Source organism: Mangifera indica, chromosome 1, assembly GCF_011075055.1.
Source record: "Mangifera indica cultivar Alphonso chromosome 1, CATAS_Mindica_2.1, whole genome shotgun sequence".
Classification (NCBI taxonomy): domain Eukaryota; kingdom Viridiplantae; phylum Streptophyta; class Magnoliopsida; order Sapindales; family Anacardiaceae; genus Mangifera; species Mangifera indica.
In genome coordinates, this window is record NC_058137.1 from 15,167,853 (window position 1) to 15,195,120 (window position 27,268).

General features: G+C 34.7%; 1 protein-coding gene across 4 annotated transcripts; it reads left to right on the top strand.

The window, feature by feature from the left end:
• The first annotated feature begins 933 nt into the window (after window positions 1–933).
• LOC123194226 lies at window positions 934–27,268 on the top strand. 4 transcript variants are annotated; one of them, XM_044607381.1, is made up of 10 exons: window positions 934–1,485; window positions 1,564–1,684; window positions 5,760–5,845; window positions 10,663–11,071; window positions 11,170–11,270; window positions 11,986–12,052; window positions 24,202–24,429; window positions 25,041–25,499; window positions 25,929–26,058; window positions 26,747–27,268. In XM_044607381.1, exons 1-10 carry the CDS (start codon window positions 1,115–1,117, stop codon window positions 26,971–26,973), a joined length of 2,199 nt encoding a protein of 732 aa, XP_044463316.1. In that variant the 5' UTR covers window positions 934–1,114; the 3' UTR covers window positions 26,974–27,268. The 4 variants fall into 4 exon arrangements, 3 of the variants coding, with proteins under 3 accessions (XP_044463316.1, XP_044463328.1, XP_044463323.1); XR_006497237.1 differs by having other exon boundaries at window positions 25,934–26,058; window positions 26,747–26,855; XM_044607393.1 differs by having other exon boundaries at window positions 935–1,485; window positions 25,934–26,001.

A 27,268-nucleotide genomic window follows, 5' to 3' on the forward strand; every position in this document is an offset into this window, starting at 1 on the left:
AGGAGGAGATGAAACTTCTTGAAGTTGATGGAAATGACAAGATCTAGCCAAAATGAAGTTCATCATTGATAGATCTGGGTAAGGAATGACAAATCTTAGAGGCCGTTTGATTCTAGCTTTTGAAGATTACTTTAGTAATCTATCTTTTATTCCCTTGTTTGGTTTACAGTCATCTTCTATTACCAATGTTAACATGACAGGTAATATAGGTGGTAATCTGATTACCACCTTCATATTAGGTATTTAAAGATTACCAAGGTAATCTTGATTTTATTATAATTATATTATTATTTATTAATTTTTTGAGACAAAAATAACTTTATTTTTAATTAATATGACAAATAATATAAAAAATATTTAAAAATAATTATATTCAAGGACATTTAAGTAAAATAATTTACTAGTAATATTTTATTACCTTTAATCAAACACAATAATTATTTATACCTATCAAATTTTATCAAACATAGTAATCATTTATACCTAGTAATCTATCTTCAAAATAATCTTTTTATTTTGGTAATAAAATATTACCCAAACCAAACGCCCTCTTAGTGTGATCTTGTGAATCTAGATTGCCTTTATAATGCACATTGAGAAGTTGTGCTCAATGGTAAATAAAAATTTTGTAAATTTTTTGGGAGCAATATGTTTTTTAGCTTAAAGATACTATAGGTTTTTTTTTTTAACCAATTTCATAGAAAAATATAATTAATTTTATTAACAATTTAAGAAACAGGCGGGAAAGTGCAATTTCCAAACTTAAAAAGTGACAAAAACATTTCATCAAAGTTTGGGTGTGAAATATATTTTAAAAAAAGGAAAATCTTCAGTATATTTGCAATTTTCAAGTTCAAGGCTGCTTCTTTTCAACATGTTAATGTGCGCTTTAATGCTTACCAACATGGTTAATTTGGATAATCCCAAAATTGAGCTAATTGACGATGTTCCCCAAACGATTTGCCCTTTTTGTTCCTGAATAGTTTTCAACCATACATTCCATAGGAAGCACATGAGACCACTCATTAAACTGTAACAAACGACAAAACATGAAAATCTTGCGGTCTAATGTTGTGATGGAGCATCAGTTAGTTTCTCTTCCACTTACCTATCCATGATCGTCCCTTGCAAAGCTTCAAGCTTTAACAACGAACCTATACTTGCAGAATTTCCCTTCCAAATATTTCACCGCACCAAAAGCAAAAACAAATGTTGCCTAGTCTCGTATAACGGAAACAGGATCAAACTCAACAGTAGCAGAATTTACGCCTCCAAGGACCACAATAATTGTTATAATGGAAGTGGTAATGGGAAGATTAGGGTTGAGAAAGGAGAAAACGAGGTGCGCTGCGAAGTTGATGTGGTTTCATGGCGGGAACGGAGGGTTAGAGCCGAAATATCGGTGAATGCTGATGTTGACTCTGTTTGGAATGCTCTCACCGACTATGAACGTCTGGCGGATTTTATCCCAAATCTTGTTTGCAGGTCTGTGCAGTACCATATTATGCTTTGTATGCACTATTTTGAGTTAAAATTAAGGACAACTATTGTGATTTAAATTAGTGGGAGAATTCCTTGTCCACATCCTGGGAGGATATGGTTGGAGCAGAGAGGTTTGCAAAGGGCGCTATACTGGCATATTGAAGCTCGAGTGGTATTGGATCTCCAAGAGTTTCTTCATTCAGTAAGCATCTCATTATTGTGCTCACTGATTTTTTTTTTTTGGTATCCTTGAAACATTGATAAAAGAATGGTAGATGTGCTAGTTTCAATCTTTGGCGCGAAACTATTGTTCACAAAGATTTTAAATGAGAAACGTATTGTTCATAAATTGTCTGACTTTTCACTTGTTTTTGCGCTGAGTTCCGGGAAGGTGTCTATAAGTTTATGGAAAATAAACTTGTAAGAATCTAGGGAAAGGTTGCCCTTTTATCTTTCTACTAAGAAATTCGTTGTAAAGATTAACTACCTTGATATAATGTGAATGTTGTACTTGAGAAATTAGTTTCTTAAGAAAAGAGTTTTCCCTATTTTATCCATTGTGGATTGGGGATAAGGGCACACATGTTTTGGCAACAACCTGTCAGCCCTTAAAGTGTTTGGATTTAGAAAGCTTTAAATGCCAAACCAAGGTGAAAGGTTGAAAAAAGTGGAAAGAAATATAAGCTACAACTTTTTCCCAGGCCTACGCTGTAGTCATTATGTAAGTAAGAGGAGAGATTTCAAGAGCCATGTCAATTAGTATAGAGAAATTAAAATTAACTTCTTAAAATAGCTTGGCTTTTTTTCTCTCATTTTATTTGTAAAAACATTTTGTTTGTCTACGAGCTGTGCTACTAGGCCTAGAAGCTTCAAATATTTTCTAGATACAGATATTAGTAACAAAATTGGATGGCTGTATAATTAATAAAAGAAATGTAAACACTTATTTAATAAAAAATCTGTGTAACCCTAGTTATGGAAAGAGCAATGATATGAAAACCTTAGAGATCTAGGTTCACAGTAACATCAGTCTTAGTTCATCTCCATCATTTATTTATTTTTTCATTCTTTTATGGGGAAGACTTCTGTTCACAAACAAGCTTCCTCAGTTGCTTGGTAGAAACACAAGGGAAGGTGTGTACTTAAATAAAATCGATGAACATAATGTTCTGATATGGCGAAAGTGAAGTGGTCATTGTAGCGGGCATAAGTGATGGAATCAAATAATTTGAAGTTGCTGCTGTCACATTAGAATTCATATTAGTATGCTTGCAATCAGTAAATAAAGTGAGTATGAAAATAGTGTTACAGCTGCGAACTTCACTGAAAGGTGCTACTTTAGGTTGGGTCTCTAAATGCTTCTTCATGGGCATCCTCTGAATTTAATTGATGATGGATATATAATCATTTATTCAGCCTGGTTTTAACTTAGGTTATCTGCAGTCTTTTAAAATGTCTATGGTGATCTTTAATTTCACATGATTTTCAACTACTAGCACTTGATTTTAATCTTCTCTTGGTTGAATTTCTTTCTTTTTCTTTTTCAACTATATATCTAACTTGATGAAGCAAAGTTTGTATATTTTTGCTAGGATATAATTTTCTCAACGAGTGGAATTGAAGAAAAGAACAAAAGCTATAAAAGAAAGAATGAACTGCTATGGTCTTTCGATTACTCTTTATATCACAAAGTTCTAAATGCTTTTGTCCAGATTAATAATGAGTTTTGGGTTTACTTTTTGTATAGAAAGAAGTTTTTATTTTCTAGGAGTTGTTTCAATTAGAGATGTAGACTTATATTTCTGATTGCCTCGGTATAGGTTGGTCATCTTTCTTAGGTTTTCTTAGTAGTCTAATATTCCTTTTTTGTATCTTTATCTCATTTCACTGTTATACAAAATCTATCAGTTCTTATTGGTAGAAAAGAGGAAAATAAATAGTAGTAGCTCTTCTAATGTAGGTTGTATATTTTTCAAAGGCGAAAAACACCAAAAGGCAATAATAGCTCCTATTGCCTAGGTGAAAAAGGCGACCTAAAGTGATTACAAATTTCATTAAAAAATTTCAATTTTCCATTAAATTTAATATAATTTTTTACTACATCGGTAGTAGGAAATTGACCAAAACTTCATTGGTAATCTTAGATACAACTGACACTTGGTTATCATGCTTAAACCTCTCTGGGAACCATCTATAAGGGATCAATGATTGTTGACTTATCTGGCTAGGGCTATCAATTGGGTCTATGGAACCGGGCTTGGCTTGTTCAAGTCTAGGAGTATAAAAAATTTTAGGCCTAGGTGCCTACCCATTTAGGCTTCAAATTATTTGTTCATGCCCAGTTCATTAAAATTTTTTAGATTTTAGGTTTGTTTTAGGTCTATTTTGGGTCCATTCTATAACTTTTAAAACCAGCAAAAACAACCATACAATCCTTTGTAGGTTTAATAATCTGACAAATACTCCTTGCCCATAATGAATTTTCAGGCCCTATCAAGCTTTGGGTTAGAATAACCCCTGTTCAAGCCCATAAGTTGATGGATATATTTTATTTGCCCAGACTTGCCCAAGGCCTGAATTTTGTTTGGCTCAAAACTGAATTTTTCGGGAATAATTTGGCTTTGGGCTTGCCCAACCTAATTGATAGTCCTAACGACGACCTTAAATCTCTCTAGAGCCTTAGAATTTGTTGATAACCTCTTTAGTGATCTTGGAACTCGCTGTCGATCTCTTGGCAACCTCAGAATTAGTTAGTGATATCTTTGAAAACCTTAGGAATCGCCAATAACTTTGATATTGCCCGCCCAAGACCTATTGGAAAGCCTGAGACTATGCTTGAAATTGTCTAGGATTTGTCAGTGACCCTCAGATCTAGTCGGAGATAGCCTAGGTGATAATAATGTGTGCTTTTCCAATGCACAAAGCTTCTCCAAAGGTGCTGAAAAAAAGCTAAAGGTGATCGCCTTTGAACCACTTGTCACCTTGATCATCTTGAGTAAAGCCTTGCTTAGGCACGCCTTAGGTGCGCCTTTGAAACTATGGTAGTTTGAAAAATTTGATTATGTCTAATAATTTGGAAAAGTTGTAAAATGAGATTAGTTTGAACTAAAGTTTTTAAGAATGATTAAAACACGTTTTACTTCGGTGCTAATGCTTCGTCTTTGATTTGTGACTGCAACTTGACATATTCGAAAAGGTACTGACTTAACTGTAAGCAAATTTCTCAAAGCTCTTAAAGTTGAAAATGATAACTTATGAGCAAATGAAGTAATGTAATTGCAGAGTTGGTCATGGGGCAGAGTGCTGGACAAGTTAGTCACAATTTACTTTCCTGTTTTATTGAGGACATGGGATGATAATTTAAAATGAGCACCATAGATTTTAAACCCTTTCAGTTTGAGTACAGTTAGAACATTATTTTTTATAATTTCTATTTAAGTAGTTGACGTCAGAATATCAGAAGCAATTTGTATGGTCGTTATCTATGTTTATTGTCAACTGCTACGATGATATGCTTCTTGCAAAAGGTTTTTCCAATGCAGATACTCTTTGTTAGTTGGTATAAATATACATATTTGTATTATTCTCAATGAAAATGTTGTTAGTAAATAAATGGAGGATCTGCTATCTCCAATCCAGTAGCAATTATGTTATTGAGATAGAAACTGTCTCTGGGTTTTCGATATTTTTTTAGTGAATGAAGGCTCATTATTAGACTTGATAGGCATATTTGATTCACTTTTTTTTTTTTTTGGTGGTAATTACCTGTTTAATTATTATTAAACTAGTACGAGTTGCATTTTATTCTTGACTGCATAACACACAAAGGTAGAAATAAAAAATGCAATTCTTGTTGACAAGGATGAACTAGCTGCTGAATACTTGGCTGTTTAGTGGTTTCTATGAAAGGTTGTGACTACAGTTGCCCTTATCATTCTTGCCTTCTATGTGGACAATGAGTTTTAATACATATGCATCCATGCAAGATGAAGAACTCTTCAGAGAATAATATTTTGACAATGAATTTCATGTTTTTATTATGCTATTCATATACTTAATTTCTTAGTTTTTCTTTTTGGATCTGCATTATATGCCAATCATATCCATTTGGTTCTTGTATGCTTGAACTTTTTGGATCTTGCTTACTTTGGTGGTTTTGTTGATTTGCTTTATGCCATCAAGTCCTAGACATTTCACTCTTATCATCATGTATTTCACTTTTTGATTGTTATATGCATGTGTGGATTTGGAATGTAAATAATTTTGTAATATTTTAGGCCAATGATCGGGAGCTTTACTTTACAATGGTTGATGGTGACTTTAAGAAGTTTGAGGGCAAATGGTCCATAAAATCTGGTACAAGGTATAATCCATGTATTCATGTTCAAATTGAGTGCATTTTTTTTAAGGAAAAAGTATCGCTATTTTAGTTTTTGACTACCTCATTGGCTTGTTTTACTTAATAAGAATATATTTCTACTTTCTGTTTCATTGATTTTGTGGTTGTAATAACAATGGACTTAAAGTTTTGTTTTGGGATGTCCTTTGAGTAACACATCGTAGAATTGATAGTTTTTTCTCTTCAAAACAATGTTCTTTTTATATGACATATTCTATCCCTTTCTCTTTCTTGTTTCTTTCTGTCCATCTCACTTTTTTTCTTTTATTAAAATATATATAGTTTTTGTATATAAAAAGCAAAAAAAGATAGTTTTATAGAAGAAAGAGTTGCCTTAACTCAACCTTAACTATTTTTTTTAATTATATTAAAGCGGAAAAGATATATGTATTAAAGATATATGTATTAAAGAAAGAGTTGATTAACCTTTGCTTATTATAGCCTTCATAGATGTACCATCTGTGCTTAAACCATTTGAAATAGCCTCATGCTTCCCTACAATTCTTGACCATACATAATTGCACTTGTTAAAATCAGTTCCTAATTATTAAGCTCTTAATTTCTTAAGAAACCCAATCGCACATGTTGTTGCATGCAAAAGTGATTTTGAACTACTCATGCCTCTTTGCCATCAACTTGAAACATCTAGTTGAATGGCACTGATTCAGTGGGATTGTCCTACATCGCCACTGCGACCACCATTGATCCAACACTATCCAATCTGTCTAGCCTCATGAATTTTGATACTGTATTATTTTCTTATAGATAAGAATGACATTCTACCCTATATTTTTTTGTTGAATTGGTCACCAAGAACTCATACATTTATATTTGTAACACCAGTGGGTCATTAGGTCTCTGTTAGGAACTACATCTCTATTAGGACTCTTACTTGCATGAGACAAACAATTACGGACATAAACGCAAATGGGATGCCAATATGAAAAGAAGAGGATTACCACTTAAGGGGAGAGGGCCTTGTTCTACGAGAAGGAGAGAAAAGGAAAAAAATGAGAGTGTGTTAGAAGGAAAATGGGGTTTTTGGGGTTTCCTGAGTAGCTTGGCTGAAGAGGGGGTCTCCAGATCCTCGAATTGTTGGAATTATCCATAGTACTTTCACTTGATGTATCCTTAACGTTTAGAGTAATAAAATTGTAATTATATTATTTTCTCTTTTGTTTTGTGTTGTTATTTTGAATTGTATTTTGTTGTGTGTGGGTGAGAATTTCAAGTCTCCAACAAATTGGTATTAGAGTGGTTTTGATCTTTGAAGATGGGAAAGATTGATTTGGTGAAGAATGAGATTGGGCATGGAAAATATTTGAGTTAAGTGGATGGAGGGGATGTGTCTCGACTGTGAGAAGGAATCTAGTCTGAATCATCACTGTAGATTCAAGTTCTTGGTTGTCTTGATAAAATGCGAGGATAGATTGAATGATGACAACATCTTGATCAAGTGTGTTTTGGAAAGAAAAATCAATTACAGAGTGTGTAATTGGCAAGTCTAGTGTTCCTTTTGAGTCCTTATTGTGTGAAGGAGGTGAAGATCTTTTACTACCATAATGTGAATAGTTATATGGCTCTGGTAATGAACCATTTGTTAGCAATTTCTCTGACGAATCATAGAAGCTATATGGACTACATGATGGAGAAGATTAAGTTGAGAACAAATGTACTATAAGCTTGATGGATGCTCGAAATGGTGAATCGAAAGATTTTGACATCTCAAAATCGATGGAAGCTTAATATTAATGGACAAGTTTTCATGGAGAATTGGCCGATTTTGGTGAAACCCAAATGCTAAAATTTTGTCATTCTACTTAGGGAATGAAAATGGTGATGATGGTCGCAAAGGCATTTTTGAGAGATGGTGAGATTGAACCCGAGAATACTAGTTTGGGAAGGATGATTTTGATGGGAGAAGATGTTGGATATGGTGAGGAAAAGGTCCTTGTGTTCAATCGTGGTGGTGTTACTTTTGACATATCTTTATCAACCAAGGAAGAGGGTATTGTGGAGGTGTAGGTCACAACTAGTGATGCTCATCTTGGGGATGAAGATTTTGACAATAAAATAAAGATTCTAGCCATTGACAATGATTAGGCTAATGACGAAATGAGTGAGATTTTTTCAAATTAGGTAGGAAGAAAGGAAAAAATGAAAAAAAGAATGCAGGGATTAGGTTTTGGAGGCGTTGAGGCATTGACTCCCATTGTTTGACAACTCAAAGAGAAAGGGTGAGCTTTTTTTGAGCTCGATAAAAGGTGTGTGGAAAGAAAGATTATCGGTGAGGTTCGTGTTTTGTTGAAGGTGAAGTGAAAGGAGATGGCCTGGTAAAGGAGACTCGCAAGCATAGGCTAAGGTGTTTAAAATATATTTGGATTTAAGATTTTTTCTATTTTTAATTGATCTAAAAAATCATAAAAAAAATTAAATCCAAAAAAAAGACCAAAATATATACTATAAAAAAAATAATTAAAAAATAGAAAATATAAATAACAAAATAGGAGAAAAAAGAAAATAAAATATTAAGAGGTGTTAGGGACCCGGTGACATATCGACTCTCAACTTAAGGAAACCAGAATATTGACATAAGAAATGAAAATAAAAGTTGCAATATATATTGAATTTGACTATGATTACAAGAATGACAAGTTTCTCTCCTATACACAAATAAGCAAACTGAACACCCCACTTCTGGTTGTTTGAGAGGTTGAAAATCTCTCTTGAATTGCCTAGCTTTCGAGAGACTTAACATTCTCCCAAATCAGTTGAAATTGCCCACAATTTTTCTAGACAAATCCTCTTTCTGTCTCAACCTCCAATTTTCCTCTTGTCCTCATTCTCTCTAACAACCTAGCCACGTGTATTACCTTTTTTTTGATGGTCCTAACTTCCTTTCCTGCCTAACTTTTGTTTTGTGCCACTATGCCAATATAGTCCTAACGTTGTTCTCCCCTTTTAAATATATCTTGTCCTTAAGGTGGAAAAATTTGAGTGTCTATTTTTTTTCCTGATAAACAAATAAAAACACATAAAAAAGATAAGTAACCATTTAAAATAGATTAATTATTTTTTTAAGCACATCGTCATGTGCCCACTACTTCAAATTCCTTGTTTTCAATGTATTTTTCCACTTTCGCCAACCAACCATATAGATTGTTGTCGAAGAACATGGGAATCTCTAGTCATTATGTGTTTTGGTCAAGCTGTGGATTTGTCTCCATCGTCATCGATCTTGATGGGGTGATGGTTGTGTGAAGATTCGTGACCAACATATTAGTCTCTTGGTGCATTGATGGTTGTTCTCATGTGATGGTGGGGGAGTGACATGTCACATCATCAACCTTCTCTTTCATCTCTCGTCATAAACTGTTGAATCTTGTACATGTACCCATTCAAGGCATCGAATAAAGCATCACTCTTAGCTATTTTCATTGTCAATTCTTCCAATAAGGGATCCATGGAAGTCACTCTGTTGGCCAAACCATGATATCCTTACTCCAATTCATCCATTGGCCCTTCCACTCATAGAGACCACACCCCAGTTCTTTTAGCCCACCAATTTGTTAGAGGCCTCCTACAATTCTCACCCACCCATAGCAAAATACAATCCAAAATCACAACCAATGCAAAAAACAGAGGAGAGAGAATAATATAATTCTAATTTTATCTCTCAAAGTTAAGAACATATCAAATGAAAGTAATAGTGGATAATTTTGGAAATCTGAGGAGTCGAAGACCTTCCTTTCAGCCAAAGCTGCCCAAACTACCCCAAAAACTAATTCCTTCCCTCCCATTCGTCTAACGTGTTCCCTTTTTATCCCTTTCTCTCTTTTCTCTTTGCCACATAGCCCTCTCCCCGTAACTGGCCTTGTTGCCCTTTGTGGCAACATCCCATTTGCATTTATGTCTCTAATTGTTGGTCACCTATGGGTAAGAGTCCTAACAATCTCCATTTGATCTATTGATTCTTTTAGCTAACACCATTTACTACTTTCACTGCTCACATTGTCAACTTTGCATGGCCTTTAATTTTGTCATGATCATAAGCTATTGCAGCATTTTAGGTCGGTCGAGTCCTTCCAAACCGTTTCGCATGTTTTTTTCTTTTTCATTTACTTAATTTATTGTTTAATGCTCAAAGCACCTATGCTAGGTGATGCATGTAACAAGTTTTTATTTGTAAGCAGATTTTGAAGGCTTGTGAATGTATTTTGCTTTGGTCAATTCCCTATATGGTCTTACTTTTATTTTCAGAGTTATGTAACAAGCTAACCTAGTTTGAACAAGGCATCTATAATATTTCTTAAGTTGCCATTAAGACTAGAAAATTCATAATTAACTTACCTATGTATATGACATACTATTCACCCTTAATATTTCAGTGCCAACTTATTAGCAAGCCAATATGCCAATGCTAGGCCAAGTATAAATCCAAAGAAAACAGAAAATGTTTGTAGGAGTGACTACAATAAAGTTCTATGGCTCTTTTCACTGACCTCAAGAAATTAGGAGAAGAATAAATATAGAATAATAATGACCTTGAATCTAAAAGACTTTGAGGTCAATATCTAGGTGGAACTCCCTTTTCTCTGTTATTTGTATATTGATTTGCCATATTATTACTACTATTATTTTGGGTTGATCCATTATTGGTATTGACATATTTTCTACAATTTTATTTAGTCAATCAATAGTTTTTTTGTTGAAAGCTATTAATCTAGTTTCAATTTTTTTGGTTTAATTTTTTCAAGTGACAACCTTTTTTTTGATGACAGGTCAAACACTGCCATATTAACCTATGAAGTCAATGTGATTCCTAGATTCAACTTTCCAACCATCTTTTTGGAAAGGATAATCAGATCAGATCTTCCTGTGAATCTTCAAGCCTTGGCTTGTCAAGCTGAAAGAAGTTTTGAAGGGAATCAGAAGACATTATTAATAAATAAGTCCTTGGGCAAAATATCTTTGCCTGCCCTTACTTCACCTGTCATAGACTTGGATAGTTCCCTGCTTGAGAAGACCTCTGGAAAGCTTAAAGAGTATAAAACAAACTCCAATTTTGGTCCTGTGCCTTCATGTCAAAGTGATTTAAATAGTAATTGGGGTGTATTTGGTAAAGTTTGCAGACTTGATAAGCCTTGCATGGTTGATGAAGTTCATCTTCGTAGATTTGATGGTCTATTGGTAACTCATTCACTCTAGACTTTAATGTACATGTCTTCCTGTCTCATGGAGGATCAGTTTGTTTTAGCTGATCCTGATAAAATGGTTTTGGGCTGAAGGAAAATGGAGGTGTTCATCGCTGTGTTGTTGCTAGCATAACTGTGAAGGCTCCTGTTCGTGAAGTTTGGAATGTTTTGACCGCATATGAGAGTCTTCCTGAGTAAGTGATATTTCCTTGTCTTCCTAAATAATGTGTTGTCTATTTAAGTTAACCAAGTTATTGCACAGATTGGAGAGACTAATTATTCAATTTCTTTGACTAATATTAAGCCCTGAAGAAATTAGATCTGCTTATGAGGAATCAATGCTTGATTTTCAGTGATTATTTTAGGAAATAATTTGTTTTAGGCAATAAATGCTTGTTATCCTTGTCTTTTATCAACTGCTCTTTCTTGACTATCATTAGAGTTGTATTGGGGTATTTCGTTTAGGTTAGATCTATTGCACTTTTCATATCATAGTCTGGATACACATAATTTCAGAATAAATGTCTTTCCTCTGTGCACCCTGGCTAAAAGAAACTCAACTGAGTATAGTCATTTTATTCATTGCATCTAGAAAGGTCAAGTTCATTTTCTCTTGCTTTGTCTAATGTTCATTCTGTTTAAAAAAATGATAATATACAAGAATTTAAGAAGTCTTGATTAGCATCAAGTATGCTTATTCGGGTATCACTTGCCACTATCTATTGAAGATATCTTTTTAACCATTTAAATATATTGAGGGACTAATTGAGTTGTGGCTTATTGTATGTTGTATATGTGCTTTATATTTTTAAAATTTGAACACAATATCAAGTAAGCAAGTATTAAGTTATTTTCTAAAAAAATGTTTTAATTTTCTTGATTTGTTACTTATAAGATTCCTTTTTCTAGGTTTGTTCCAAACTTAGCTATCAGTAAGATTTTGTTGCGAGAGAACAACAAAGTTCGCATTCTTCAGGTATAAATCATTGAATCGTTGCTGTCTATCCTTTTGAATAGTGTTTTTCTAACAAAAGATTTGATGAAGTTAACATTGCATTTGACAAATTATGTCGAACTAGATTATTTTCTAGTATTTGATTGGATTTAGTTTGTTAAACTAGATAATGTATACTTCTAGGTTTAAGTAATTAATAAATCCAAATTTTTAGAAAATGACCTAAGAAAAATACAAGAATAAGGAAAATTTTTAGAATTGGAAAGATGGACACAATTACAAGAATGAATAATCAAAGAGAAGGAAACTCGAAAGAGATAATAAGAAAAAAAAATCAAAATTCAAAGGAGGTAAGTATGCTAACTTTCTCCTTGATCTCTCTCCCTTTTTTTTACGGTTTTTTTTTGCTTTTTGCTTTTTTTTTAATTGTTTTTTTTTTTGAAAGACTACTTGGCCAAAAATAAAAATAAATTCCTTAGATCACACAAAATTCTCTATTAAGAAATTCAAGGTAATTAAGGAAATAACCCAATGACTAATCTCCTAATTCAGTAACACCAAAATTTTTAAGGAAATTCAAAATTTCAGGATTAATTCAAGAACTCAATCTCCCCATTTAGGCAATTACAAGACCTTCTCCAAAGATTAAAATGAACAAGGCAATCCTAATCTAAGAATTTTTTCCTCAATTTCGGAATCCCCTACTCCCAAGGTTTTTTTTTTTTTTTTTAAACAAGAATCTCTCAAGGTTTTGACTAGTTCAACAATAATTTCAACCAAGAAACTACCCCTTCACTTTCAGCAACAAGAAGATCTTCCCCCAAGAGTCCAAGAAAACCAACACAAAGCTGACCAAAATTCACTCCCTAAAGGTTTGTTTGAATGTAGATAAAAAAAATCACTTCACCCTTGAATTACTTTCTGCCTTAAACATTTTTTTTTTTGTTTTTTTTGGATCAATCAAGAAGACAAAATTAGACACCCACACAACCTATAATTCAATTATACTAGGGTTCAACAAGAATTCAAGAATTTCAAGGAAACAAGGACACCAAAACGTTAGACCACAAGCAAGGCAATAAAGAACTAAGACTCACAAAGAAAACGAAATCAAGAACACACTCAAAGATTCCTAAGATGCACGACTATTCAAGAAAAGAAACCCCAAATCGCAAACACAAGAAAGGATAGATACGAAACCTGATTTGACTTGGCTCTGATACCAACTGACGTGAACCTTGACGATATGACGCAAGACCCAACATTTAAGAAGATATTTTTCCCAGGATTGAATCGGTTTTGTCACTTAGATGACCCCCTTGATCTGAATCGATATTGAATCGAACGAACCTTGATATTGTTAATGGTGAATGCCATAAGATGAATCTTGATTAGTTCAAAAAGTTGGTAATTCATAGTAGGCAAGCTATGCAAAAAATCGGCCGAAAGATCCTTTATTCATGATAAAATTAAGTTTATATAGTGCCAACTTAACCCTAAAATTACTCATGACCCAATGGACTTCCCAAACTTCCTAAGCCCATTACCTAATTAAACTCTAATTAAAATGCAATATGACAATTGGACTCATTAAAGTCTAGTGCGACACAAGAAAGACCAAAATTCATAAAAACCCAAAAATCCAAAATTTGGTAAAACAAAACTGCATAATACACACTGAAACGGCCTTTATTTGGGTCTACAAATTGGGTGCAATAGGCAAAATAGTTGTTGATATAGAGCTCGAAATGAGCTTTGTGTTAATAGGTTACAGACCCCGTAACTCTTCCCGGATCAAAAGTTATGATCATTCAAAGTTATGATCGTTCAAAGTCTGTCTGCGCATTTTGGATTAGATTTCTCCATGGCTTGGGCTTGAATTAGATTGACCTCTCTGTTAGCTCCTTCAAGCATCCAATCGTCCTTGAGTGAGCTGGTTTTAGTCTCTAAGCCCTCCACGAGCCCTACTAAGGCCTGTTGCACCTTTTTAGCTCTACTCCTCGTAGTTGACCCAACCGGAATGTGTAGCAGATCTCCTTGATGGCTTGATGCTCCTACAATGCCTCCATCACCTTCGTAAGGTTAGCGAGTGAAGGGAAGAAGGATAGTGGGTGAAGTTGCAACAGGAGACAGAAGAAGACGTGGAAGTGAGAATAATTCCTCCAGAAATGGTTAAGATGCTAACGAAATTTGAGGATTTATTAAAACAACCCAGAGGACTACCTCTAAAGAGAGCTCAGGGTCATGCTATCATCCTGCTAAATGGAACACCATACCTTTACTATCAAAAAGCAAAATTGAATGGATTGTGCAAGAAATGATGATAGCCAGAATCATATGACCTAGTGTTAGCCCTTTTGTCAGTCCAGTTATTTTAGTAAGAAAAAAGATGATGGATGACGATTTTGTGTGGATTATAGAGCATTGAATTGGGTGACCGTTCTGAACAAATTTTCAATGTCGATGATTGATGAACTACTAGATGAATTGGTGGGGACAACAGTCTTCAATAAATTGGATCTTAAATCCGGTTACCATCAAATTTGAATAAGGGAGGGAGATGAGGAAAAAATAGCCTTCCGAATGCACGAAGACCATTACAAATTTTTGGTGATGCCATTCGGGTTAAGCAATGCACCTATTACCTTTTAGAATTTGATGAATACGATCTTTTGACCTTACCCATAAAAGTTCGTATTGGTTTTCCTTGACGATATTCTAATCTATAGCAAGGCATTCAAAGACCATATTTGGCATCTACGAGTGGTATTAAATGTGCTATAGGATAATAGGTTGGTTGTTATTAGAAGTGCTTATTCGGACAAGATAAAATTGAATACTTAGGCCATGTGCTATATAGAAATGGAATAGAGGCAGACTCTAAAAAGATTCGAGATATAGAGAGTTGGCTTGTGTCGAGGGATATCAAGGACTTAAGATGCTTCCTTGGGTTAACGAGATACCACAGAAAATTCATCCAAGACTACGAAAAAATAGTAAAGCCTTTCACTTACTCAAGAAAAATGCTTTTAATTGGGGAGAGGAGCCATAGAGAGCATTCAATCACTGAAGGTTGCCATGGTGACTGTGCTGGTGCTAAATTTATTGATGCAATAAACACTTCAGGGGTTGGTTTGGGTGCCGTTTTGATGTAGGATAGGCGACTAGTGGTGTTTTTTAACAAGGTGCTTTCTTTATGAAATTGTAGCAAGTCCGTTTACGAGCGAGAATTAATGGCCATTGTGTTAGCTTTTCAGAAATAGTAACACTATCTTTTAGGGAGACATTTCAAGGTTCGAACAGATAAACAAAGGTTGAAATTCCTATCAGAGTAGAAGGTACTGAGCCATGATCAACAAAACTGATTGGTCAAGATGCTCAGGTTTGACTTTGAAATTGTGTACTGCCTAGGATGTGAAAATAAAACTACTGACACCCTATCTAGGAATCCTAAATTCATAGAAGAGTTTCAGACATTTTTAGTTATGCAGATGCTGGGAAGTGGAGAAATACAACAGGAAGTAGAAGTGAGAAGTTGAAACAAATAATTCAGGAGCTCAAAGGCAATCCCACGGCTTATAAAAAATATTCACTAAAGGGAAATATCTTGTTGTATAAAGGAATGTTGGTCTTGCCATGGGAATCTAGGTTCATTCTGTCTCTTTTACTTGAGTTTCATTCTTCTAATTATGGCGGTTATTTTGGTTTTTACATATTACAAAATATGTAAATCATGTATTACCATATAGGAATAGATTATAAGGATTTAAATACAGTAGAATTTGATTATAGGATCGTAATCCTAGGAAAACAAATATTTTGTTTTCTTAATATAGGATTCTTAATTTGTATATATGCGTGTATTGTTGTAGCAATGAATATGAACAAAAATTATTTTCCATTCAATCTTGTTCATGGTATCAAAGCTAGGTTTGTCCTAGTGTGCAACTTTGTGAAATTCACCTTGTCTTAATGCCCTAGTGAGCAAATGCCTTGGGTCACCTTTGTAGAGTGACGTTTTCACTTCACCGTGGGCATAGGAAGAAGCATCGCCTAAAGACTAGCCGGTTCCCAGAATCTGGTCATTGGAAAACCAACGCATGAGTTGCACGAGTTGCTTCTTTTCTCGGCAATGTCAGTTGTTGATCTCTTTCTCCGATGAGCGTGAAGTCTCACTGTTGACACCATTGCATTCAAAAGCTACCAATGATCGTAACCTTAGAAGCCCGTCGCCGTTTGCCGTCACACGCACCATCAAGGTTGTTGGAACAGTCGTCGTCGTTAGATTTTCTCCCTATTCAGCATTTATTCATTCTTTTCCGATAGTGTCTCTTCATACAACTCAATTTGATCCTTTATTGATGCAAAAATCATTCAATCAAGCACTTTCTTGCTAGATTTGATTTTCTGTTGTTTTGAATACATATGATGACTGATAATAAACCTATACTTATAGGGGATATGGTTCCTGTAATGTCAAAAATCATGGAGCACAAGCTTAATGGCTCTAATTACTTGGAATGGAGTAAGACAATTCGACTTTATCTGCTAAGCATTGAGAAAGATGATCATTTTACATAAACCCGTCCTATAGATGGTAGTAGATAGACATGGCTGGGAGATGATGCCTGATTATTTCTACTGATACGGAATTCTGTTGAAAGTGAGGTAATTAGCTTAATTAATCATTGTGCAGAAAAACAAGACAGGACGATTATGAGGTGTGCAAAGCCTTTTATTGTGCAGAAAAACAAGACATGATGATTACTTCTTACTTTATGGACTTTAAAAGAACTTATGAAAAGTTCAATATGTTATTACCATTCAGTCTAGATGTGAAAGTTTAACAAGCTCAATGAGAACAGATGGCTATTATAAGTTTCCTAGCCGATCTCCTTCCTGAGTTTGAGACTGTTAAGTCTTAGGTTCTTGTTAGTCTTGAGATTTCATCGTTGTATGACGCATATACTAGGGTATTTCGCATAGAAAGTATCTCATCATTTCAGAATAATAATGCCCTTGTTGGTTAAAGTAGTGCATTTGATACAAGGCATTCATATAACAGAAATAATAATAGAGAAAGAGGACCCAACAATCGTGAAAGAGGTGTTGATAATAGGAGTTAGGATTTAGGAGGGATTGTTTGTTGTTACTGTTATGAGCCCAGACATACAAAGTGCACACTTGTAGAAAATTACAGAATCGAACTCAAAAATCTTAGTCAGCACAGATTGTAGCCACCAATTCTACAACTGAAGATACTATTATGATTTCTATAGATGAATTTGCCAAATTCTCTCAGCACCAGAAATCATTTTAGTCTTCATCTACTCCTATCACTACTATTGCTGAGTCAGGTAAACCAATCACATGTCTTGTTTCCGCATCATCCAAATGGGTTATTGATTCCAGTGCCACAGATCATACAGGTAGCCCTATTCTCTTTTTTACTTTCCAGTCCCATGCATCTCCTTTTAGTGTTACTTTAGCAGATGGATCAACATCACATGTTTTTGGTTCTGGCATTGTTGATCCAACTCCTGTAATTTCTCTGTCATTTGTCTTAAGCTTACCAAAATTTTCGTTCAATTTACTTTCTGTAAGTAAGCTCACTCGTGCCCTTAATTGTTGTCTCTTTTTTCCTTGATCATTGTTTATTTCAAGATCTTACGACGAAACATATTATTGGTATAGGATGTGAATAACCTTGAGAAAAATATTCTATATCAAAAGAGTGAATTTACATCAATATTTATATAAAATTCTAAATCCTACTTTAGGAAAGAGTATATGTACTTTCCTAGTTTACAAAGATACAATCACCCTAATTATTTTCTTCCTAATTTAGAGATACAACTCATATACAACTCAACACTCCCCCTCAAGCTGGAGCATACAAATCATATGCACCAAGTTTGTTACAAATGAATTCAATACGAGGACTCCTAAGAGACTTAGTAAGGATATCTGCAAGCTGATCATTGGAGTTGACATGGTTGGTAGTTATACACCCTGATAAAATTTTTTCTTAAATAAAATGACAGTCTATTTCTATATGTTTCGTTCTTTCATGGAATATTGGATTAGAAATAATATGAAGTGCTGCCTGGTTATCACAAAGTAGCTTCATCTGTGATATATTTGCAAATTTTAACTCTTGAACCAATTGTTTGAACCATACAAGCTCACAGGTAGCCAATGCCATAGCATGATATTCTGCCTCTGCACTTGATCTAGCCACAACATCTTGCTTTTTCCTTTTCCATGAAACCAAGTTACCACCAACAAGAATACAATATCCAGAAGTTGAGCGTCTATCAGACGGAGATGTTGTCCAATCAGCATCAGAATATCCAACAATCTGAGTATGACCTTTATCTTCATAGAGTAATCCTTTTCCTGGTGCTCTTTTAATATACCTCAGGATCCGAATAACTGCATCCCAATGAGAATCGCACGAAGATTGGATGAATTGACTGACAACACTAACTGGAAAAGAGATATCTGGTTTTGTGATAGTCAGATAGTTGAGTTTACCTACTAACCTCCGATATTTCCCAGGGTCTGCAAGTGGCTCCCCCTGTCTTGGCACAAGTCTAGTATTAGGGTCCATAGGAGAATTAATAGGTTTACGATCCAACATCCCTGTCTCCTCCAAGATATCCAAGACATACTTTCTCTGAGAGATAATAATACCTGTCTTAGACTGAACAACTTCTATCCCAAGAAAGTATTTAAGTGTTCCCAAGTCCTTGGTCTGGAAATGATTAAATAGATGCTGTTTTAATTGATCGATACCCTCCTGATCATCACCAGTATAACAATATCGTCGACATAAACAACTAGAAAAATGCACTTTTCTCGCGACGTGTGTCTGTAAAATACAGAATGATCCGACTCACATCGAGTCATACCAAATTCTTGAATAATTGTACTAAAGCGTCCAAACTAGGCACGTGGAGATTGTTTTAAACTGTATAGTGAGCATCAAAGTTTACAAACCAAATCAGACTCCCCCTGAGCAACAAAACTAGGCGGTTGCTCCATATATATCTCCTCTTGAAGCTCACCATGAAGAAAGGCATTTTTGATGTCTAACTGAAACAAGGGCCAATGACGAATGACAGCCATAGATAAGAATAACCGAACGGAGGACATCTTGGCCACTGGAGAGAATGTGTCATCATAATCCAAACCATAGACCTGAGTATAACCTTTAGCAACCAACTGGGCCTTGAGACGATCAATAGTACCATGAGGACCAGCCTTGACTGTGTAAACCCAACGACAGCTAATAGTGGAGTGACCTGGAGGTAATTTAACCAATTCCCAAGTACCATTATGATGTAACGCAGTCATTTCATCCACCATTGCTTGCCTCCAACCTGGATTAGAAAGAGCTTCACTAATAGATTTAGGAACTGAAATGGGGGATAAAGAGGACACAAAGGCATAATATGGTGAGGATAAACGGTGATAACTAAGAAAAGTATAAATAGGATTAGGTTTACGAGGGGATTTTACAGCTTTACGGATGGCAATAGGAAATTGGTCATCAGGAGATAAGACCTCAGCCGGACTAGATGCAGGAACAGGAAGTGAGTCAACAGGAGCTGGTAGAGCAATAAAAGTGATATCAGTGCCTGTAGGAGAGCCAACAATTGGTGAAATAGGTTCCAAATCTTGTGTGAGATGGAAACAACCGGCGCGTGACACCGATTCCGGTGACCGATGACGACGAAGTCACCACAGACTGACTCGCCAGTGTCTTTTGAGAGGACTGGAAGAAGCGGTGTTGACGCATGCTTGCCGGAGAAGCAGGTCGGCGATGGGGGTATCTAGCAGTTTGATAGGTGCGTGTATCGGCAGATGGCGGCTCTCTTTTCAGGGGATTGTCGGCGAAGTAGTTCCGATCACAATGGTGTAGACACGACCACCGGAGAATGATAGAAACACAGTGGTCGGAAAAGAACCCTGGAAAATAACGTAAACTTGCCGGAAAATAAATCAAGATTATTGAAAAAATTTTTAGAACCCTAATATCGGCTTTGATACCATATGAATAACCTTGAGAAAAATATTATATATCAAAAGAGTGAATTTACATCAATATTTATATGAAATTTTAAATCCTACTTTAGGAAAAAGTATATGTACTTTCCTAGTTTACAAAGATATAATCACCCTAATTATTTTCTTCCTAATTTAGAGATACAACTCATATACAACTCAACAAAGGACATGAATTTGGGGGTCTATACATCCTTGACAGATACAACCCATTGCTTGTTCTAGTGTCTTAGCTCTATTTGAAACACATTGTCGATTGGGACATCATTCTCTACTTTTATTAAAGATGTTATGTCCTAAATTTCGTCATGTATCTTTATTAGAATGTGAATCATGTTAGTTTGCCAAACATCATTGTTTATCTTTAGGTTCTAGAGTTAATAAACGAGCTAGTTTTCCTTTTAAACTAGTTCATTCAGATGTTTGGGATCCTTGTCCTGTTGTGTCCAAGACTAGATTTAAGTATTTTATTACTTTCGCAGAGAACGTATGTCAAGTCATACGAGAATAATCATCAACAAAAGTAACAAAGTATTTAAATCCAGCTTTAGACACTATAGGACAAGGACCCCAAACATCCGAATGAACTAACTCAAAAGGAGAGTTAGCTCGTTTATTGACTCTAGACCCTGAAGACAGACGATGATGTTTGACAAATTGACATGACTCATAATCAAACGAAGATATATGACGAAACTGTGGACATAAAATCTTCAACACAGGTAGAGAAGGATGTCCCAACCAATAGTGAGCTTCGAATGGGGTTAAGGCACTGGAACAGGCAACAAACCTTGGTGTTTGCATATCTAGGATATAGAGACCCCCAGATTCATGTCCTTTACCAATAATCTGCTTTGTCGTAAGATCCTGAAAAAACAATGATTAGGAAAAAATGAGACACAACAATTAAGAGCACGAGTGAGTTTACTCACAGAGATTAAATTAAATGAAAACTGTGGTAATCTCAAAACAGATTACAATGAAATTGATGGAGTTGGATTAACGGTTCCAGAACCAAGAACAGGTGACATTGATCCGTCTGTTAAAGTAACACTAGAAGGGGATGTAAATGACTGAAAGGTTGAAAATACACTAGGATTACTTGTCATGTGATCTGTAGCACCAGAATCAATGACCCATTTGGAGGAGGAAACAAGACATGTATTTGATTTACCTAACCCAACACTGGCAGCGATAGAAGTCGATGAAGACTTTAGTGAGTCTTGGTACTGAGAGAACTTGGCATATTCTCCTGTAGAAATCATAGTAGTCTCTCCAGACAATGAACTGGTAGCAGTGTTAGTTGCTGCAACATGTGCTGACTGAGATTTTAAAGCACGATTCAACAATTTTCTACAAGTGTGCTTTGTATGGCCTGGCTCATGGCAATAATAGCACACAATCCCTCCTGATTCCTGACTCCAATCAGTAGCCCTATCACGGTTACCACTGCTTCCTCCTCTATTACCAGTTCTATTATATGGACGTCTAGTTTCAGGGGCTCTACTTCGACTAACAAGAGCGCTATTACTTTGAAATGATGGGGTGCTTTCTGTGCGAAGTGCCCTAGTAAAAGTGTCATGCAAAGATGAAATCTCAGGATTAGCAAGAATTTGAGACTTGGCAGTTTCGAACTCAGATGGAAGACCCGTTAGGAAGCTCATGATGGCCATTTGTTCTCGCTGAGCTTGTTGAACCTTTACATCTAGACTAAAAGGTAACAACATATTAAGTTCTTCATAAGTTCGTTTGAAGTCCATGAAATAAGAAGTGATAGTCCTGTCTTGTTTTTCTGCACGATAGAAAGCTTTGCACACCTCATATATACGAGAAAGATTACCTCTTCCAGAATACAAAAAATCTAAATACTCCATTAGCTCCTTAACCAATTCACAGTGATTAATTAAACTGATTACCTCACTTTCAATGGAATTCTGGATCTGCAAAAATAATCGAGCATCATCTCATAGCCATGCTTGTCTAGTACCATCCGCAGGAGGAGCTTGCGTAAGGTGATCATCTTTCTCTAGACTCAACAGATACAATCGAACCGTTTTACTCCATTCTAGATAATTGGAACCATTAAGCTTGTGTTCAGTGATTTTTGACATTACAGGAACCATTCCGCCATAGTTATCGGTTTAATATCTGCCATAATAATACTCAAAGCAATGGAATAGAATAAATAACAAGAAACTGCTGGAGAAAGAGCACGAATACACTGCACAAACCACAAAGAATAGCAAACGAAAAGGACTGAGATCTGATCAGAAAGAGATTCGGCGACAACAACTGTTCCGGCGACGGCGACGGCGAACAGCAACAAGGTTATGGGGCTCTGACTCATTGGCTCTGTCTGAGACTGACTGTACCAGCGGTGAGATCTAACGCGCCTCCGAACAAGAGATCGGATGCGCAAGTTTGCAGAAGAAATGGGCGGCGCGTGCAGGTCACGCGTTGAGTTTCTGGTGACCGGATTCTGGGAAACTACTGATCGTTGAAGCGACCTCTTTCTTAGTGCGGCGGTGAGAACTAATGTTCACTCTATAAGGGTAAACGACGAAATTACTCACTAGGGCTAAAAGAAAATTTTCGAATTTGCACACTAGGGCAAACCAAGCTCTGATACCATGAAGAAACTGAAATTAAGGGTTTATTTTCCTTGATTTCTTTTACTGTTACAGAGGTACATTTATATACACATTAGGTATTCTGTATTAGGAATATGAATATTTGATTCCTATAATCAAACTCTATATTCCTATAATTAAGTCTTATTTACTAATTTATAGATTCTGCAACAGGATGATTGACATATATCACCCAACTCCAAGGGGAGTACTGAATCCCATGATTTCCGAAGATTTCTTTTTATCCCTTGATTTAAAAGATTTTTCTTTATTCTTTGTATATTATTTAGGAAATTTAGTTGTTGACGGAAATTCCTTTATCTTAGACATTTTTCCTAGTTTAGAAGATTCTTCTTTTCTTTCTTAGGCTAGATATCTGGATGTATAGAAAGAAATTAAATTTTGTGACAAACTGGTTCAACCCTCAACCTGTATATATTTTTATGTATTCTTGATTCTAGATACCAGAATATGGAAAATTTTATTTATCAGAAATTCAATAAATCAGAACAACACTTTGATGAAGAAAGTGTTGTATATTGTTAACAAAACTGAAAAATCACTTTTTGTTTGGTCAACAGTATGAAGTAAAGAAATACTACCAGTTTAACTCAAAACATTATTATTGAAAAGAAACCTATATATCGTTGATTGAAATAATTATATGTGTGTGAATAAATTGTCCACAAAAGTTAAGATCCATTTAATGGATTACAAAAGTCAATACATCGAACCAGATACGTTAAGGCCTTTTCTCAATTTGTTTTCACTAGTTTATTTCCAGGATGTGTAATAGAACTTTCACCAATTACACCAGCTTAGTGATGAATCCTTGGTTGACTCTACAGTGTAACTATATAAATGTATGAATTGTATTAGTTTGGATGATGGCGTTGGTCATGTTGTGAGCATAAGAAAATTCATTAGTTTTTGTTTCCCATTAAAAATAAAGAGCTTGTCATGAGTCTTGCCAATCTATTGAAGTATCTTGTGGCACCCAAAGCAGAGGAAAAAGTTTACATTCAGTTCACGTAAAAAGAATCAATATTCAAAGGCTCGGAAAGAAATGGGAGGAGGAGTCAACTACACATTTTAATTTTCAAATTAATTGTCACTCAGAGAGTGCATTGTTCATACTGACTTTTGGTAATTAGCCTTCAATTTTTTCTCCAATTAACATATTGAATAACTATAAAAGATATAAAAAATGTGTTCATAAAGTGAATAAATGTCACCAAAAGTAATTTAAGCCTGTTGAAGTTCATTAGACTCATTGATTGTTAAATGTATACTAATTTACCTATCATTTTACCAGTAGATAATGAAAGATTCAAACATTTCATCATTTCTTCTGTTCCTTTTGCAGATAGTGCGTACTGACTTCTGTTAACTGCAATATTTAGTCTTTGCTTTAAAATGTCAATTATATCATCATTAAAAATTCCATTAACTTATGAGAACTTTCTACAGGAGGGATGTAAGGGCCTACTGTATATGGTACTTCATGCACGTGTTGTTCTAGATATATGTGAACTACTTGAGCAGGAGATTAGTTTTGAGCAGGTTGAAGGAGACTTTGATTCATTTCAGGGAAAATGGATTCTAGAACAGTTGGGTAGTCATCACACGTTGTTGAAGTACACTGTAGAGTCGAAAATGCACAAAAATTCATTGCTTTCTGAAGCTATTATGGAAGAGGTATGTAAATTGTATGTTGTAATGACACTCTGGGAATTAGATTTTGCGGAGAAATTGTTATACAAGTTAAGAGTTGAATGAGAAACATATAATGTGTATCTGAAACCGATTTAAAAAGTACAAGATTTCTGCCTAATTTTAGGGCATGTTTGGATAATCCAAGAAAATAAATTGCCAAAAGTTGCTTCATTTTGGATTTTGGTTGTAAATTTCACTATTCTTGACAGATTATTTCTGAAATGTCAACTATTGTCACATCTGTTTACAAATGTTTCTATAGGGGAATTTCATTAATTATTGAGTGCAACTGCTGCTAATGCTATTAATTGTTTTAAATTTATCCTATAATTCTTTTGAAGTATATGGATGTGAACCTTCAATTCCCATATTAACTTATTTAATTCCTTTATACTAGCAGTTAAGATGGACTGTTCCATACAGATCCTTCTCATCATCTGCATGGGTTAGGAATTGTGGTAGAACTTATTTATATATATTTATTGAAAATGAATGATGAGTAAACTATTTTTTTATTTTATTTAGATTTACGCTGTGAGCCATTTACAGGAAGCTTTAAAATGAGGATGACAAAAGAAATTTTGAGCTTGTAGGTTATCTATGAGGATCTTCCATCAAACTTATGTGCTATTCGAGATTATGTAGAGAAAAGGGAAGCAGAAAATCCTGAAAAAACATATTGCGACAGACAATCAGAGGAATTAGTTGCCTCATTGAGCAATGTCAATGAAACTGATTGTGGTGAAATAGCTAAGCAACTTTCTAATTCAGATGGTCCAGATTCATCTAAACAAAGACCTAGAGTTCCAGGCTTGCAGAGTGACATAGAAGTCCTTAAAGCAGAGCTCCTAAAATTTATATCTGAACATGGGCAGGAAGGATTTATGCCTATGAGAAAACAACTTCGTTTACATGGCAGGGTAGATATTGAAAAGGCCATTACCCGCATGGGTGGATTTCGAAGGGTAGCATCATTGTTGAATCTCTCCCTAGCTTATAAGCACCGCAAACCTAAGGGTTACTGGGACAACCTTGAGAATTTGCAGGAAGAGGTATTTGGTTGATTTTTTGTCAGTTTTGAAACAACAAACTCATCTAAACTTTATAAAAATTCCAGTATTCGAGTAATCAAGTTCTATGCCCATATTTATACTAATATTATCTATATAAGAAGTTGGTCAAATGAATTTTAGAGATCAACTAACTGTTTTATTTGACAAAATATACTTGATGGAGAAAATATGAGGTAATAAATCAAAGCATGATATAAGTACTTCAAGTAGCTTATCATGCAGTGATTTGTTTTCAACACATTTGCAACAATATGTTACAGAATTTAATAAAGGTGTTCTATGCCAGAAAATCCTATGAATCAATGTTTTTTCTAATCAACTTAATTAATACAATGAGTTTCATTTATTATCTACTTTAGAAAGTTTTAATCAGGGACAACCTAAGTGCTGTACTTATTTATTTTTTAGATCAGTCGATTCCAGGAGAGCTGGGGAATGGACCCATCATTTATGCCCAGTAGAAAAGCTTTTGAGCGCGCTGGTAAAAGATCTTCTTTGCATTTCTGTTATGATATATGCTTGTCACATCAAACTCTAGGTGGGTAGCTTCATGTTTATTTGTTTTTGTTAAGCTGAATATACTTCAGCACACTCATTAGGATAATTGTTTGAATTGAAAATTTGCCTTAGAGGACTGTCCTTAGCTGGTCCAAAAGCAATTTAAAAATATTAAAGTTCACTCAAGTGTTTTTGTAAAGAGGTCTTCAATAGCCTACAAAATAAAAATCAGCCCTCACATTTGGATTCTGTTTTTTAAAGAAGTTTTTATTATTGATCATATTCAATTTTGTAACACTTCAATTTAAAAAATCTGTCATATTGTCCTCTGTATCAGATATTAAACTGTGGATCATAAGATTGTTCTGTATTAATTTTATCAAGCAATCATGACATCATTCATTTTGCTATCTAATATTAGTTTTTGAATATGCGATGTCTGAAATTTCTTAAAAAAAAATTCTCTATACAGTATGCCATTTGTTACATAGGCGGTTGGGATTTCAGAGGGTGATTAATTAAAAATGTTGTTTCTTGAAGTTTTTATTGCATATGATAGCATAAAATGTACCCAAATCTTATTTTTAATGATCATGCTTGCCCAACTGACTAACATTTCCAATAGAAATTAATCTAATTAATTCATCCCTCCAACTGGACTGGGTGATTCAATATTTTGTTTTTCATACTTTTTGGTGTAATTCTTCTTGAAAATAATTATTTTGCAGGACGTTATGACATTGCTCGTGCATTAGAGAAATGGGGAGGTCTACATGAAGTATCGCGTCTTTTATCGCTGAAGATGAGGCACCCCAACAGACATGCAAATACTGAAAAGGATAAGAAAACTGATTTAGAAGGTGAAAGTAAAATTACGTCTAAACCTTGTATTTCCCAAGATACAGAAAAATGGATCATGAAACTGAAAGATTTGGACATTGATTGGGTAGAATAAGCATGAACTCTAGCAGAGTATTTTTTATATTAATGTTGGGAATTAAAATTTTAATGTTTTAATAAAAAAATAAAGAATTTCAGCGATAGATTAAATTTGAACCATATGTTGTGTATTTCATTAATCAGTAATAGTATGTGAGGTGAGTAATGTGGTTACCATGTGTAAGCGTCTTATTTGTTAAAGAAAAGTAGAATAGAACGCTTACCATTTCATCCTATATTTATTACGTTTTGTCATGTAACTCATCACAAATATTTAAATTCTAACATTCTGTGCTTCATATTACTGTTAA

Coding starts and splice junctions, on each gene's coding strand:
- LOC123194226 (XM_044607381.1), top strand. CDS start 1,115: ATGATCGTCCCTTGCAAAGCTTCAAGCTTTAACAACGAACCTATACTT. Junction 11,271..11,985: donor GCATATGAGAGTCTTCCTGA/GTAAGTGATATT, acceptor TCCTTTTTCTAG/GTTTGTTCCAAACTTAGCTA. Junction 26,059..26,746: donor CTTGTCACATCAAACTCTAG/GTGGGTAGCTTC, acceptor ATTATTTTGCAG/GACGTTATGACATTGCTCGT.